General features: G+C 47.7%; 1 protein-coding gene across 1 annotated transcript in view; it reads right to left on the reverse strand.

The window, feature by feature from the left end:
• LOC115310083 (protein APCDD1) overlaps positions 1-16400 on the reverse strand; it is a 207899-nt gene that overhangs the window by 90308 nt on the left and 101191 nt on the right. Inside the window, exons 3-5 of the mRNA XM_040220428.2 lie at positions 9971-10234; positions 4663-4813; positions 2229-2378 (exon numbers count right to left, since the gene is read on the reverse strand). Coding sequence (XP_040076362.2) covers positions 2229-2378; positions 4663-4813; positions 9971-10234 — 565 coding nt within the window. The remainder of the gene's footprint in view (positions 1-2228; positions 2379-4662; positions 4814-9970; positions 10235-16400) is intronic.

The following is a 16400-nucleotide window of genomic DNA, read 5'->3' on the forward strand; positions in this document are numbered from 1 at the left end:
TTGTAAAACTTTTTATTTTCTGTTTATATTAGTAATATGATGCGTCTGTGTCATACGACGTTACATTTGTTCTACGCTTCAAATCATGCTTGTTGTGTAACATGTGATTTTGCTAGTTGTTTTATTGTACCGTTTTATTTTACAATTCACACTGCTGAATGTTAAAGTAGCTGTCTCAATGTACCTTCTTTTTATTTTTACTGAGGATGCCAATTGCTGAATATATTCATTGCACTGTTGACTGTTGAACTGTTGGGGGGCAGAGACTCTGTCAGGCTTCACGCCTTTATCTCTGCCCCCTGGGCAAAAAAACAAAAACAAAAAAAAAAACCGCCAAACAAATAAAAAAGATTCCAATAGTCTAATCGCAAATTTCAATTTATAAAAAAAAATAAATAAAACGCAATTTGTTTAGTGGCTTGGGGCAAAGTTTTCAGCACTCTTCTTTTGGCTCTGAAGCTCGCCACCATCGGAGTATCGTTGCAGAAATTTGTCCTGCGACTCCTTCCGTAGACTGCTTTGCCCGGATTGGGTTGTTAGGCGATTTACTAATTTTTACATTACTTTTTTTTTTCTTCTTTTTTATTTATGGTCCCTATATTATGCCCGTTTCCTTCAGGTATGAAAACAAAACAAAGAAAAACTTTGTTAGAGACCTTGGGAAAAGTGCTTTGCCTAGGAAAGCAAGTACAGCCTTTTTGAACGCGAAGGGCACAGTCGCCTAGTGATGCACATAATTTAATCTAAAACGCGTTGGGCTTTCAATCTATTATGTACAGGCTGACCATCAAATCATTAACCCCTTAGATGCGGCGTGTCAACTCGTATACGCACGAGCGACACAGCACAACGAGGCAAGGTCGTGTGTTGAGTGAAACCCAGCCAGAAAGCCTGCTGCAGCCGGACTCGAGGAGTCATCGATCGGAAGGGGCCGAAGGTCAATCTCGATGTTCGTCTTTGCAGTCTGTGAGCGGATGGAAAGTGAAGCGGACACGACCAATTCCTCAGACGTCGTATTCTGACGACGCCGACGCCAGCGTCGTCATCTCGTGCCAAGTAAAGGCGCGACGCCGGGTGGATCCCCCCGGTTGGAGCCCGAGTCCCGCGGCTTAGGGTGCGGATTATCCCCCCACTGAGAGGCATTTGTCACGTCGGATTAGAGTGGCCCCAGTGGCCACAAGCCTGCAGGTATCGCGCTCCGTTCTGTCTCACTGCTTCGCCCGCCAGGCGCCTGCCGCCTGCCCGCTGTTTGTCAGACCGCTCCAATAGCATCGGCGGCCGTCTCATTACTTGGCCGAAGACGGAGGGGCTCAGGCGTACCCGCTGGGCCGGCTTACGGCGCTCCCGACCCAAAAAGACGACGCCGTCGAGTAAACAAAAGCTACCTCACCCTCGAGCCCGTACTAAGGTCATTTACCATTCGATTGATTACAACTAGGGACGCCGTCAAACTTGATTCGATTAAGTTCTAATCGAACAGCGGCGCATCATTATTGTCCCCCTCCATTCCCCGACCCCAGCGGAAGAGTGGGCCACATTATTCGAACCCTCTTTCCTACTGCGAAGACTAGGAATGACCAAAACTTATTCGACTCGAAACGGACAAGACCACATCCCGGATTAATGCACCTTGCACATCGTGTGCTTTTATTCCGAACCCCTGGTCGGGAATCGATGAGATAGATGACAAAGGCAGTCGTATCGGATCACATAAATGAGAACCCGGATCAAATAATGCCCGCTTCCACTGCGTCGAAATAAAAGCGAGTCCTCGAAGAGAAACTTGGGAGCAAACGGCAGCTCCAGACTATACCGACTGAAACGCGACTGCTTGAGTGCATATGCACGCTGCCTGTGTGAGGTTGGAGTAAGTGTGGCGGAGTCGCAGTGTCGGAGAAGAGATAACCGACACAATGAGAGCTCAACAATGAGATTTACCCCGCCAGCGGTCATCTGATAGCGACTCTTTTGAGCCACGTGCAAAATGCCTTTCCATCATCCCACTGAATAGGGGGAAAGTTCCAATCTCGGTCGGGCGGCAGCGTCATATATGTTCTCCGACGTCATTCGCAAATATCCGCAGCGAAGAAGAAAGAAGAACGAGCGAGCAAATACTTCTCTCCTAGTAGAATAATCTTACGCGGATTCCGTGCACCACCTCAAAGTGAAAAAAAAGTGTTTCCGGCCAAAGCGCTTTTATATAAATTTTAAAACTCTGGCATACTCACGTTGGCATCGAGAAGGGAGCTCTGGTACGAGGTGGGCCGATAGGAGAGCTTCTTACGGTGGTCCGTGTGAATGTCGCCCAAGAAGAGCTCGGCTGTAGTGGCTTCAGATTGGTGGCGAAAGAGCTTGGGTCCTTGGTGAACTATGCGAATCTTGGGAGGGAGGAATGAGGGAGAAAGAAAGAGAGAAATCCCCACGTTAATGAAACACGCAAAGATTGAAGGAAGGATCGATATTGAAGACTGAACTGACGATAGACGGTGGATGTTCAAAATACACAGGGAGTGGGTAAGCTCGCCTTGCTTTTCTTCCCCTATCGATTGCAGTGGGCTAACTGGCACAGACACCTCCCTGAGAGGAACTGGTCTCCCACGACAGCGCAGTCGATCATTAAAGGTTGAAGAAGATGTATCTGCTCCTGTGACACTCCATTTCTAGTGGTGCATTTTTCAATCTCCAAACCCAAACACAGACGCCGCAATAATTTTCAAACTTGGTTTAATGGAAATAGGAACTATTCTTAATATTTTATTGTCGTTTTTTCGTTTAAGGAATTAGAAAACATTGTTGAAATATCACAAAAAATCCACAAATGGTTAAAAAAAAAGAAGTTATTTAGCCGCTCGTGGCTAAACGAAGTAACATCCCACAATCGATTCCATGCAGAGCCGTTTATACTGAGAGTTTGACCAATAGGGCGGAGTTTGTTGCCTGCCAGAACCAGTGGGATTTGCGATAACACAAAATGGCGTCACTTCTTTTTGCTTTTTTCTTCCTGAGAAATCGCATAGAGTTCCTATGAGTCAGAGCCCCAAAATGGCGGACGGAAGTAGTCATCCCCAGGTTGTCAGACTATGCTACTGTGGTTGCCAGGCTGTCAAAATCTCCTTAAGAAGGCCAAACTCTCTCAGTATAAACGGCTCTGACCCCATGCGTAAAACGGCGCCCCTAGTGCCGCGCAGAGGAACTAGGACAGGCCGCCATGTTTAGGTCACCATAGCAGACAGCACACGCCACAACGCTGCAGTTGCCCGGAATTTCACGCTCGCCGATTTGTAGTGTCGGCTGGCCACGATTGATGGCCAGAACGAGCTAGGTGCGCGAGACCAGGAACTCCACATACAGAATCGGGGCACGAGAAAGCAGGACGGTTCTAGCTGGACTCCAATGAAACAAGGAACCGCGATGCTTATGTACATTAGAGTGATGTCATAAAAGTCAGAAGTAGAGAAATTATGAACATTCACCGCGGACGAGGAGGTAACGTCTGATGCCTACAACACAGCAAGTTGAGCACTGCAGAAACTGACGGCGGCGTCGCTCATGACGAGGCAGAAAACTACGTGTGGCGAAACATCATGAGATGATGACACGACGTTCCGATGCAACATCGCGATAGGGCTACACCTCATCGTGGAGGAAGCTGACCGAAACCTGCCAATTTGCCACTTCATAATGCTGTGCAAACTGGAACTGGCGAAAATCCCACCGTCAGGGGGCGCATTCGTGAAATGGGTATATTCCATTTGATCCATTCAAGATGCGCCATATTATGCAATTGAATGAAAGAAGGTTTGCAGATCCGATCTCTTGAAGACCACGTTTATCCCCACGCTTCTGCTACAATGTGTGTCACACCGGAATTTCTCGTTTTTAAACAAATGAAATTTCTCTCGTGAGACCTGTGCTAACTTTGGATGATCAAAAGCTGTAATTAGAGGCACTAAATGAGCTGCGCTTAGAGTATCGGCACTCTGTTTCGCGACATGGTTGTGGGCGCCGCCATTTTGGTGCTTCTGCAGAGCAGACGCAACTGCCGATCGTCATGATTCAAAAGTGCGACTTCCTCAGCATTAGATTCGGTGTTAGGAAGTTCATGTAATATTGATTTGCTTTGTCGCGAACTCTTTAAATATTTGTGGAGGGCGGAAAAGCGTCTCCTGTGATTTGAGATAAAGCTTCAGGTAACTGGCAACCATGATTTTAAGCCACGATATGGACAAGTGTCGTAACTCTGAAGCGTAGCTTATTTAGTGGCACTAGCTATAATCATCTGGAGGTTTGCATTGAAGTTAATCGCGCGGGTCAGCTCCTCGCAACGCGTTCGCTAGTTCGCTGACTGAGTTTGGCAGGGAATTTGCTTTTGTTTGTTTTAGAGCAGTGTAGTGTGGTTGCTGATCCCTCGTTTTGAGAGGATGTAAAAAGTAACGGAAATATCATGGTTAGCATCAGCTTGTGTTTTTTAGGCTGTCGCTGATTACGGCTGCTAGCTGTGCGCTGACAAAAGCCCGGCCTGCAGTCTGGTCGAAGATGACAGTTGCGGATAAGCGAAGAAAGTTTCGCGTCAATACTTGAGAAACGCATATTTGAGCATCGCGTTCCCAGTTACTTTTTATAAAAATTAATGCATGCGGTGAACATACAACCACAACTCACCAGCTGGAGTTCGTTCACGGTAACATGAAGACCACCCGTGCACACGATGTCCTCCAAGACGATGTTGTTGGCAGTCTTGTTCTCGGTGTAACTAAGAACGCGGTACTTGCGGTACGCCCTCCAGGACCGCATTACCTGGCCTGGACACGATCTGGGAAGGAAGTGAATACGTACCGCTTCGTACCAGCGCCAGATTGGTATAAGTCGCAAAAGGCCTCGGCGACCCTTGCTCTGCCGCTTTGCGGCAGTGATACAGTGCTTTGTAAGAAGCGCGCATTCCAGGAGCGCGCTGAACGAGTGCGAATGCAGGTGGGCTCACTTCGATCGACTCACCAGATGAAGAATGAAACATACACGTCAAATGCACATTGTTACCAGCCTTATTAATATTGGAATTGTTCTTACAAACCAACAAAAAAAAAAGGAAAACACAAAAACACCTTGGAAGATTTGAAGGTATTCGTGATTCCATCAAAACCGACAACACCGACAGTTTGAAATTTAAGCCTGTCAAGTAAGTGAATTAAGCAAAATAAAGCAAAACAAAATTAACGGCGTTTTATGGCTAACGAATGATCGAGTGGTACAGATTGACTCACTGATCCTAATATCAATCGCAGCTTTATTGACAATTTCAGTCTCTGGGCGAGCTTTGCTCTGGCACCCATTCGGCCCCCTCCGAGGATTTAGGGAGATGCGTGTGCACGCGGTTTTTAAACTCAAGTTTGTAAAATAAAAAAAAAAAATAAAAAAAAAAAATAAAAAAAACATGAGAGGCGCTCAGAAACTAAGCAGAAGATAATAATCAGCATTGTTTATAGCGAGCGTGTTGTAAATATGAATACTTAAAATATACTAAGAATAAAAACAAGGAGGACGCTCACGGACAACCACACTCTTTCAGTTAGCAACGACGAATGTTTATTTTCAGGCACAAAAAATTCGCGCGTTGCCAAAAAAAACAAAAAAAAAAAAAAACAATGCAGGGCAGAAGAGAAGGGGTGATAATCGGGAGATTGGTTTAGAAAGGCGAAGGGAGGAATCATCATTTTGATTGTGATTTTCAAGGGCTACTACCGTTTCCATCTATCCATCCATCACGTAAAAAACTGAGTCACCGTAGTGTGACTGTCCATGTTTATGATTTTTATAGTTCAGGCCTGAATGATAATTAACTTATTATGATGATTAGGACCAGAATTATAAGCTCCAACCGGCAAGAAGCGGCAAATGGGAGCTTAATTTACCCTTCGGATAGACCTGGATAATTTTGGTAGTGGTTATTTTCATCTCTCAAACTTTCTTTTTAAACACTTTTTACGTCGAAATCCGTAACAAGGCGAAATCCGTAAATAGACCACTTCTGTTTTTTCTTTCTTTTCTTTTTCTTTTTAAGGGGACTACGACTGTGAGAGGTTCGAGATATTCTGTAGCGTCTATTAACGTGAATCCGAAGCCCTTCGAAATGTGTTCAGTTTCGTTTTCGTCCGCCCGTTCGCTCATTGCGGCATGCTGCTTTTCTCCGATCATGCAGAGCACCTGATAAAGCCCCTGAGACATCAACGAACCATTGATAGGTTCGTGGGCATAAACTCCAAAAAGACGAAGATTTCCGGGAACCGGCGACGGAGAAACGCGCAATTCCCACGCTAAGCGAGAAAAAAAAAAAAAAAAAAAAACTAAGAAGGAAAAAAAAATTGCACCCAATGTTTAGAAACTCAGCGGGTATCAAAAACGAGGGGCGGCTAGCTCGGAACGGTCTGTCCAGCCTGTCGAGCGACAAGCGAGCGAGCTGGTTATCGCTCTGGCATGACTCCGCCTATCTATACTATTCCAGCCAACCAAGTCGACGGCCCTGAAGCCTTCCACGTTTGGAAGGCTTCAGGGCAACCGAAATCAACGAAGTTTTACGTTCACAACGGCATATGCTTACCGTTGCTAGGAGATGCGATCCGAAAGCAAAATTAAATTTCTGTGCGAAATTCGTTTTCTTTTTAATGTGCTTGCTCGTAACACTTTGGTCCTTAAAAAAAAAGCCTTCTACGCCTGTGCCACCCCCCCCCCCCCCCCCTCACACACACACACCTGGTTGTTAATTTAGCACGAATTGTGAAAAAGACTAATTCTTGGAAATGTGACGTACGAAAATGTTACGCCCTACCGGCCTGCCGCATACTATAATATGCTGAAGCACAAATATATATATTGCGCATAATTGTAAACTGCCTCCTATAGATGAGGAGAAACACGAGCTGCTCCATGGCAACTAACAACAACTGTTTGTTATCGTTTTAGACGGTCGCGACAGCCTCGTGCGCGATGCCCGCTGGCTCCTATTTTTTGAAGTGAATAACAGCAATAGTACCACAAAATGGCTGGTTGACCAAATTGTATACAATATCTAAATTTTGCACGGAAATACACATGTCAACATTATATACACCCTGAAATGATTTCGTGTTTTCTTTCTAACAAAAGTGACACAATTTTCTTGAGGGCTTTTGTCATTTTAATAGCCAAATAATTGTGAGAAGTCAATTTCACTCTCAATCTGATCCTTAACATAAATACCACCAGATATATAGACCGATAAAGACTAGCCTTTTGACTCACGACTACCTTTGTAAACCTGTTTTGCTTACTGAAGCCATTTTATGTTGTTACTATACTTCGTTCGAACTTAAGTCTAGACGCAGCCGATGCACCGAAGTGATAGGACCAATCAGAAAGCGTCATAAGCGCAAATCACTAGGCCTTCTCTGTTCATGATTGGTTCAACGACGATAGAACACGTATAGAAACGCTGTGAATACCATGATGCGAATAATGCCAACCTGCAGTAAGTACACACTTAAGAAATAACACCGAAGACTCAGGCGAGGTGAATAACCTTATAAACCGTTATTATTACACATGATGCCCTAATGTGCATGGGATCGTCTGATTGCTCGCTGCATATTTGCTCCATGAAGTTGAACCCCTCAGCCGCCGGGGTCACACTACTTATACATCTTACAAATAACAGTTTGCATATAGATTCAAACGCGAGTCACCGCGAGGTCCATGCAAGTAAAAGTATGATCTCTTTTATTTCGGTTTTACTACTTTCTCAGACGTTTGACCTGCTGCCTTGCCTGTAGGATTTCGCTCAATCAATGTATCCACAGCTGCTAGTCTTTTTTTTTGCTTGTTTTTCGGATTTTTTTTAATTGCTACAACTGCAGTTTTTATTAGTCCTAAATAGGCGTCTCTTGTCATTGAAACGAATCGTAGCAAGAGCGTTATTTAAAAACAGATAAAATTGTAAATGCTGGGGAAAGGATGCTTGTTTCGGCTCCGCTTGTGTGAAAGCCATACTGATGCTGTTAGCTTGGTTTCCTTTTAATGAACATTATGAAATAATTGTATTAGCGCGTTAACTTGCGTTGATCTTTTTTTTCTTCTTCCCGGTGTTTCGATTGAACAGGTGGGACTAACAGTAAAAGCGTGTAAGGCGCAGTAGTGCAAGTGGATGATTTCGAAAAAAGTATCACAGTTAAAAAGTAAGACACGCGCAAAATACAAAAAAAAAAAAAAGATGTCCCTAGCGCGATTTGAACTTGGAACTTTCACGCCGCGACGACAAGTACCGGCGCTTTAACCTCTCAACCACAGCAGAAAACGCGAAGCGCGGCCCCGGCGGAGGTATATAAAAATACTGCTACCGCTTTTATCTCGTGTGGTTTTTTCTTTATTTTGGCTCCTATTTGCCCTCCCTGGCCGTAACTTTACCTGCCGCTCCTACAGTATAAAGGGGCGGTCAATTAGACTCCAGTTGAAAGTCCCTGCAATCAGTTTCTGCGAGCGAAATTAGGCTTTTGTGCTTGAAGCGATGCGGATCTCTCCGCCATTAGGCAGGGACGCTAGGTACTTCCTTGTCCCCATGGAGCTGGTCACGTGACGTAAAAATCCCCCCCTGGCCGCGGCCGCGTCCGCAGCCGCAAGATGAGCAAACCGGCCCAGGAGATCCAAGCACTCCAGCGGAGGTCCGCGTTCATAGATATCTGATCCCAGATTGACGGTTTAGGTCGCACGAGCGAGTACGTCAGACCCAGTACGTCATCATGACGCTCGCGGTAGCTGTGCTGTCATTGGCTGGACGGTTCCGACAGTCCGTCGGCAGTGCGAAACTGTCTGGCACGTTGGACGCACGCCGGATCGCCGATCCGACGTCTGAAGCGACCAAATTTTTCTAATGAGGCAGTCGTACTGCCGGATCGGACGTCGGATCGGATGGATTTTCGCGTATGTGTCTCGCGCTTAAACCATTTTGTGACACAATTTCGTGTGTGTGCGTGTGCGTGTGTGTGTGCGCGTGTGTGAGCGCGCGCTGCGGAGCATCTGAAAAGTCTTCCAGTTAGCGAATTTAGCTTTGTGCTTCGTCGCTATTATCTGCTATTAGGTATCGCACAACTTCTTCGTATTTCACCTGTGGCTTGGTGCTGTCAGCGCTGAATGCCATAATAATATAATCTGTTGCACGACGAAAAAAACTTTTTCAAGAAACACGCCGCCACCGGATTCCCGAAGAGAAATGGCGTCCAGTCTCGGCATCACCTAGAGGAGGCCAACGTGGGTACGATTGAACACGAGCTGCTGCGTCATTGTTCCGCTAAGACTCGTGTTTAGCCAGCGAGAACAAGACTCCCAGCCGAAGGCTGACGTTGCGCTGTTGTCCAACCTGCCGCGTTTGCCTCCCTTCGTTGAAGCTGAAAATACAGAACTACGGCCTCGCAATCTAGGAGTCTGTACGCCACAACATGCAAAAGCATAATTCTTTCAAAGGTCGCAGAAAGGGGGAACCACTATTCATCAGCGACCATGTTTAAGATTAGGCCAACATGAGCGAAGCCTCAACTAATGCCCGGTGCTCCTAGACCACGGTGTCCTAGATGCTTTGAACATTCCATAAAGCGACTGTATACGCGGCGTCATCGCCGGGGGTCATTCTGGATGTTTTTATACTTGCTCTTGTCGAGAAAAAGAAATTCGGTGGCGCAAAAAATGCCTATACTGCAGGAGGTACGCTCCCAGCAGCAAGCCCACCACAAAGGCCCCTCAACGTGACGTCAGTACAAGCCGTGTGTACGCAGTACCGTCGGAAGATGATGCATTTACGTCGTTGCTCTAAAACTGGGGAATGCTGCAACGCTCAGCTGAAGTTAGACGGGAGCTCATTTGACCCGCGGGTCGACGCCAACTAACACCGAGCCCCGCCCGAACCACGACGGAAGAAGCGAGGACCGGGGCCGTACAAAGCCCCGCCAACCTGTTGACTCGCTGGGCGATCCGGTCGGCCATGTCGGCGGTGTACGGCACGACGTGGACCCGACTGAGCTCGGCCTCGGCCTCAGTGCCACCGGGCACCACCCACGAGGGCCGGGACAGCTGCAGCTTTCCCCAGGCGTCCAGGGCGTACGCCGGCACGGTGCACGAGTTGTCCAGGTAGAAGAACTGCTGGAGATGGAAGCTGCCGTCCTCGTAGAAGTGGTACTTGCGGAGCAGGAACTCGGGGCCCGGCCGCACCTCGCACCTGACCAAGCAACAATGAACCGCGTAAGTTTATGGGTTTCCGTTTCTCTCTTCTTTGCGCTCGTTTCGAGCGGTATTCGTCGTCACACATCGGAGTGCAATAAATTATTTTCAAAACCCCGTCAAGCAACAGTGACGGTCGTTATTTCTTGGGCACGAAGCGGATCCGAACCCTCGCCGAGCGCTGACGTAGCCCTCGAGTTCAATCAATACATGCTCAGGCCCAAGCAATGGCGGATTCGGAAAACTGAGGAAGCGGCTACTAGATAGCGCGCAGTATTGAAAAAAGTCTAGTGACTCGTCTTGGCGTTCATCTGTACTCATTCGAGTAAAGTCGACGCGAAAGGTCGCGAAAACTGCGCGGAAGCTCAAGCGAAAGTGCGCGCGCGACTCTCAAGCGGCCAATCTAAATAAAACTATTAGATAAATTAAGAATCACATTTAAATAATTCGCTTCCTCATTTATCTTACAGCTGACCGACCAAGTGTATTATTTCAAATACGACCACTGTAAAACCTAGTCATGATTTTAAAAAAAAAATGGTAAACACTTGCGCTACCCATAAGGCGGAAACCCCGCGACACCTGATGTGTGACGTCGGAGCCGCGAAGGTGTCATTTCGGACCAAGTGGACTGAATGAACGGTAATGGTGCGAGCTCGCACCATAGAGTCCGCAGAGGCCGTTTCGTATTAAACCCAATAATACACCGGACGAAAATTTCATAGCGTTTTGGAGTCAATGAGGGTGTATTAAGTAGAGAGCATTTCGTGAGGCTGTTAAACATTTTTTTTTTGGACACAAACAAGGACTTCCTTGTGGTAATTAAAGAACACTTCGAAAATCGCGCGCCCAAGTGTGAAATCCAGGGAACGACGAAACTCCATGTGTATGCATTAACCCTTTCCTCTCGTTGGTGTCGCTGCCTGAACTTATTATGCAATGTTATTGGACAGAAATTAACACCACCTTGTGATCAGTGAAGAACACTTCCAAAATCGCGCACTCAAGTTTCAAGCGTGTAGCTCTACCTAATTTCACGCCCGTGGTTTCGCCGGCTTAACACCCAGCCAGCTTTATTGCTTTTATCGCCCGATAACCTTTGTGGCATAATTAGCGAAAACGTTTTGTTTTTATTGTTTCCATTATCAGCAGTGTTATGTATTTTTTCTACGTGCCGTCAGGGTGTCACGTGACGTCATGATATCACGTGACTCACGGTGTCCCCTGACGTCATTAGGTCGCGTGGCGTCACTGTGCAACGTGACTTGACATGAGAGTGTTACGTCACGGTGTCAACTGAACAGGTGACGTGATGCGCGGTGTGACATCAGAGTCGTGTCGAGTGGCGTACCGTCAATGTGGAATCTTTTGGCGGAGTGCCGAGAATGGCCCGCGTCGATATGGAGCGCGGTAGACAGCGGGAAACCCGCGAAGTGTTTCACTAACTGCTACCGCAATAAAAAAAACATATTTTGTTAATAGGAAGAAAAAAAGGGGGGGGGGGGGGAGTGCGGAAGGACTCTGTCCGAAAGTTTAGTCGAAACCAGGGTAATGTATAGCCTTCGTGTTTTTCAGCCCACGTCATGATAAGAGAGAGAGAGAAAGAAAATATAAATACATGCGAGGATACCAGTTCTGCTTATTTCTTTGGCTTTATTTTGTACGCGGCGCAACGTTTCTTTAGATAAACGCGAGTGATCTAAAGGAAGCAAACTGCACACACACACACAAAAAGTAGACACAAAAACAGAAACGACGAGGCACTCTGAAAGGCGGAACATGATCTGGGAATCTCGAAGCCCGTTTAATAAAGCGTATATGGGAAGAGACAACTGGGCCACAATGAAACAAACAAAAATAAAGCAAAGAGATATAAAGGAAGAGGGAAAAAAAATGGAGCGCACAACAACGGGTAGTATGTGCGGCTCGGGTTGTATATTTGGCCCTTTTAAGGCAGGCCCGGAAATTTTAGAGCTCTCTCGTCGGTGGATATTGGCAGAATTCCACGCGTTGCACGGCCCCCTGTGTCAACGCGCACTGGCTGACATGCCGGCAGTGCTTGGCGGGGCCCGCTGGCAATTGAGGAAGGCATTGCTTCTCCCAGACGTCTCCCTCCTTTGTCTTGACGCTCTTCCGTCCTGCCCAAGGAAGGGGGCCCATCGACGGAACCACGATCTGTTGGGTTCGAGTTGGGAGCACAACGAATATAATATACCTTTTTCTAAATTCCCCAAGCACCAAGGAGGATACTGCGAACACACGCCCACGCGCTCATCTTAAGAGTATAAAATATTCGAAGTAAATAATCAAAATGAAGCATTGCCGAACACACGTGCAAAGTGCGATTTGTTTGCTTTAGAACAGGTTTGATTTAGAAATTCGAAGATCCTCGATTTGCCTCACGCGTGTGAATACACACGACCTTTGCGCACTGATGTTTTCAATTGATTAACGTGTAGAAGCTTAGTTTCACACGCGCCCTCGTGCAGGTTTGGAAAAGTGAAAGAACAAGAAGCATTCTCGTTCAAAGGTTCTGGCGCATATCCACCATGGTGGATATGCGCCGGACTTTAAAAGTCACCACCTGTAGGTGGTGACTTTTAAACTCGTGGGTGTTAGATTCGCGCAAACAAAGCGTACATAGAAAGATTTGCGAGTCATTTCCTTTTGCGCACCATAGCCCACATCAAATTTCGGAATATAATTGCATATAATATTCCGATAGCAAGGATACGCGACACTCATATCGAATACTCTGTTTTGAAACGTAAGTTCGCCTACGTTTAAATTTGATTCCGTCCGCTTCCACCGGCGAGAATTTATTGCATCAGCGCGGAGGTGCACTCCTCCGAATTTCGGCTGCCGACACGTCCACGTCCTTCGAAGAGCTCCAGGTGCGGTCTTTGAGTTTCTCGCTCACGTAAACAGACCCCGCATTCAATTTACCCGCCCGCAGATGCAATTAGTCGACCGAGGCGACGAGGCGTCTGTTTTTCTCGTGACGGCAGCGATTACGCGCCGCGCAGGTAACCGAATTTGCCCCCGTGCGCTCCTCAGACCGACGCGTGCCCATCCCGCGATCTTGCCCGAGACACACGTACGAGTCGGCCGCCGTCGCGCGCTCGGGCATACAAAAATGGCGCCTTCGCGAAGAGCGAGCGCGCGCACTCGCGCAGTACCGCACACGTGTAAGCGCCTGACGCAATTGAATTTGCATAACGATGTTCCCTTGCCCTAATCCCGCTCCTCCGTGCCAGTAACTCGTCCCGGGGAGCACGCTGTGCACATTCTTCGGGCCACTTCTACCCGATCGAACAGAATCTGCCCGCGCGTCTGTCTGGCGGCCCGGGGCGAGAGCGGCGTCCCACGCGGAGAGACGCCGATCTCCCGGTTTCCGTACGAACCGACCCGGAAAACAGACCAGTCCCCCGCTGCAAGAAAAGTGCCTGATTGAGTTTCTTTCAAGCCCGCTGCCCGCCGGAGAAAGTACTCTAGACACCGCTCCGGGGAAGCGCCGCCGGACCCGGGGGCGGCGGCAAGAAAAACACGTCCAAGGTTGCTCTTGTCCGTTTTTGCTTTCCCTTCCTCAAAGCCCTCCTCAGCAGTCTTGTCGGCCGGGCGTTGGGGGCGCCTCGGACAAAGGCAAAATGGAAATGTCGAAATCCGAATTGACAGCCCCGACACAAAACAAGAGGTACTCCGAGCTGGAGAGTCGATGCAGCGGCCGCGGTTCTTCCCCGCAGCGGTCCGAGTGTCTGTCGCCCAGTGTGCTCAGATGAGTTGCTGCCCGTCAGGCGCAAAACGATAGATACGTCACCCAGAGGCAGACCTTGGCCCCCGCGAAGGGTCGATCGTACTCGCGTCCTCTAGCTGCGCGGATTACTTTGGGAGTTTGTGTGCGCGCTTATGCTCCTCGTTCCTGAAACAACACAAGAAGAACGTGGGCGGCCCGCGGGGTCCTAGCTGCCGGCCCAGTTATCTGGCAGCCCGTGCGAGCGGGAAAACGTAAGAGCGCATTTGCCCAGCTAATTTTATTTGTCCAGCTCGCTGTGTACTCTTACTCCAGAGTCGGGAGCGCGCGCAAAACTGTCTTATTAGCAACGAAAACACGACCTGAACGGACATATAAAGTTGAATACGCTCAAGTAGAAACATTGTCGGTAAAGCCAGTACGAGCAAGGAGACATGGTAACGAGCGATTAAATTTTCTTTTCTTTGCTTACCCGTTCGTCCCTCTAGCAAATGCGCAAAATGTGTCTGTACTGCCCCTCCTTTCCACACACACACACAAATACACACACACGCACAAACACACACACACGCACACACACACACGCACACACACACACACACACACACACACACGCACGCACGCACACGCACACACACACACACACGCAATTTCCAACTCGTGAACATGTTTGTTGCATTGAAGTAAGATTATGAACGTAAGATTACCGTTTATTTCATTATCAACATCACTTGCTGCGCTCTCGATTGGGTCAGCCAATATTACGTTCGGACAAAAGTATCTATCGACCATATTTATTCTGGACTTCGCTGTTTGTTCTGTGGCTGACGTGTACGTCAAACGTCACAACGCCACAAGTTATACATTGTACCGTTCCTTCTGATGTGACGAATTTCGTTTCTTTTTAGATACAGGAACGGAGTAACGTGTTGCACGTTCCGACAGTCGAGCGCGATAACGGTATCCTGTTATTTAATTCAGTTATTTTCCCTCGAATAAGCCTGGAATGAGCAAACTTTTCTGCGCGCCGACTCGTGGTGTGGTCGCGTGACGACGACGACTCAGAATCGAGGAATAGACAAGGCAGAAAAAGCCTGCTCGAAGGTCCACAGTATATCTGCGCTTATCCGCACTCCACCGATCCTAATGGTTACCCCTCACAAGCACACAGGCAACTAAAATCAATTCGGTCAACCCTAAGACCTTTAAATCAGAAGGAGCCGGGGTACCCCGATAAAACGTGTGGAGGAAATGCTCTCCGAGTCTATAGTGCACCTTTCCTGTACGTCATTTGGTCGCGCCACAAATCGCCCTCCACTCTTGCTCTCGTTGTTTCCCCCCTTTGCTCCTTCTCGTCCCCGTACAAGCGCCATCTGTGCGCCACATCATGGCGCCACGAGATTCGCAATGGGCTCGCGGTGATCCTTTCTTTCCATTAGGGGAATCCTTTTCTCAATACCTCGGCATACTTCCACCACACTCCCTACTACTGGAGGAGGATAGGTGCCCTAACTCACCTTATCTAACCGCCTTGGTTCCATTGTTTGATCGCTGCTCATTTTTTCTCCGCTCTAAGTACAACGCGTCTCTTGTTTTGATTAGCTGTATAGTATGGACTGAGAAAAACCTAGCCAGAGAACAAGTCGTCTGCTTTTTGAGCAGGGGTTGCGGTGACGTCAAAACGACGCCGAGCTCCGATTGGCTTTGATTGAAAGGACAGTGGGTAGACCTCAATGCTATACATGCCTCGAAGCCTACCCACTATTTTGTTTTTCAGTCAGCCAATAAGAGCTCGCCGTTCTCACATCATCGCAAGAAGCAGACGAACTTTCGCTGCGCATACAGTCGAAGTGAGGGTTGCTGTAAGTATCTCTGTAAGGCCCTTTCCCAACTTCATTCAGCTGTGCTCCAATTATTGTGATGAAGTTCATCGGCACACGCCATACCGACGCGGGTAAGAGGATCAAATCGAATAACACAATGTCCGAGCGAACGTCCGAAGTAACGCGTTCCGATAGGGATTCCGCGAGCAGTAACGCGTGTAACTACTATTTCAGCTCGGAAAAAGTAACGGGATTCCAGCTTCTTTGATTTAGGTTGCCGTGTTTGATTGTGAATCGCATTATATAAAACGTCTCAATTCCTCCGTCCAGATATTCATTGCTACATAGTGGCGGCGATACGAGGAAAATTTGAGAGATCGCTCGGAAGCATCTTCAACATTCGCGTGAGGACATTTTCAACACTACTCTTTAATTACACAAACATAAGGGACAAAATTTTACGTGTTCTGTCTTCTGTTGAAAACTGTACATGTATGTGTTTTTTTGTTTTTTTTACCGCAGTTTTTAACGTGAGCTGAGACGCTGTGCTGAGACGTGTGCGCCGCATTTTCTGTCGATAGGAGAGACAC

The sequence above is a fragment of the Ixodes scapularis genome, unplaced genomic scaffold (genome assembly GCF_016920785.2).
Source record: "Ixodes scapularis isolate PalLabHiFi unplaced genomic scaffold, ASM1692078v2 PGA_scaffold9__187_contigs__length_104089568, whole genome shotgun sequence".
NCBI classification, from domain to species: Eukaryota; Metazoa; Arthropoda; class Arachnida; order Ixodida; family Ixodidae; genus Ixodes; species Ixodes scapularis.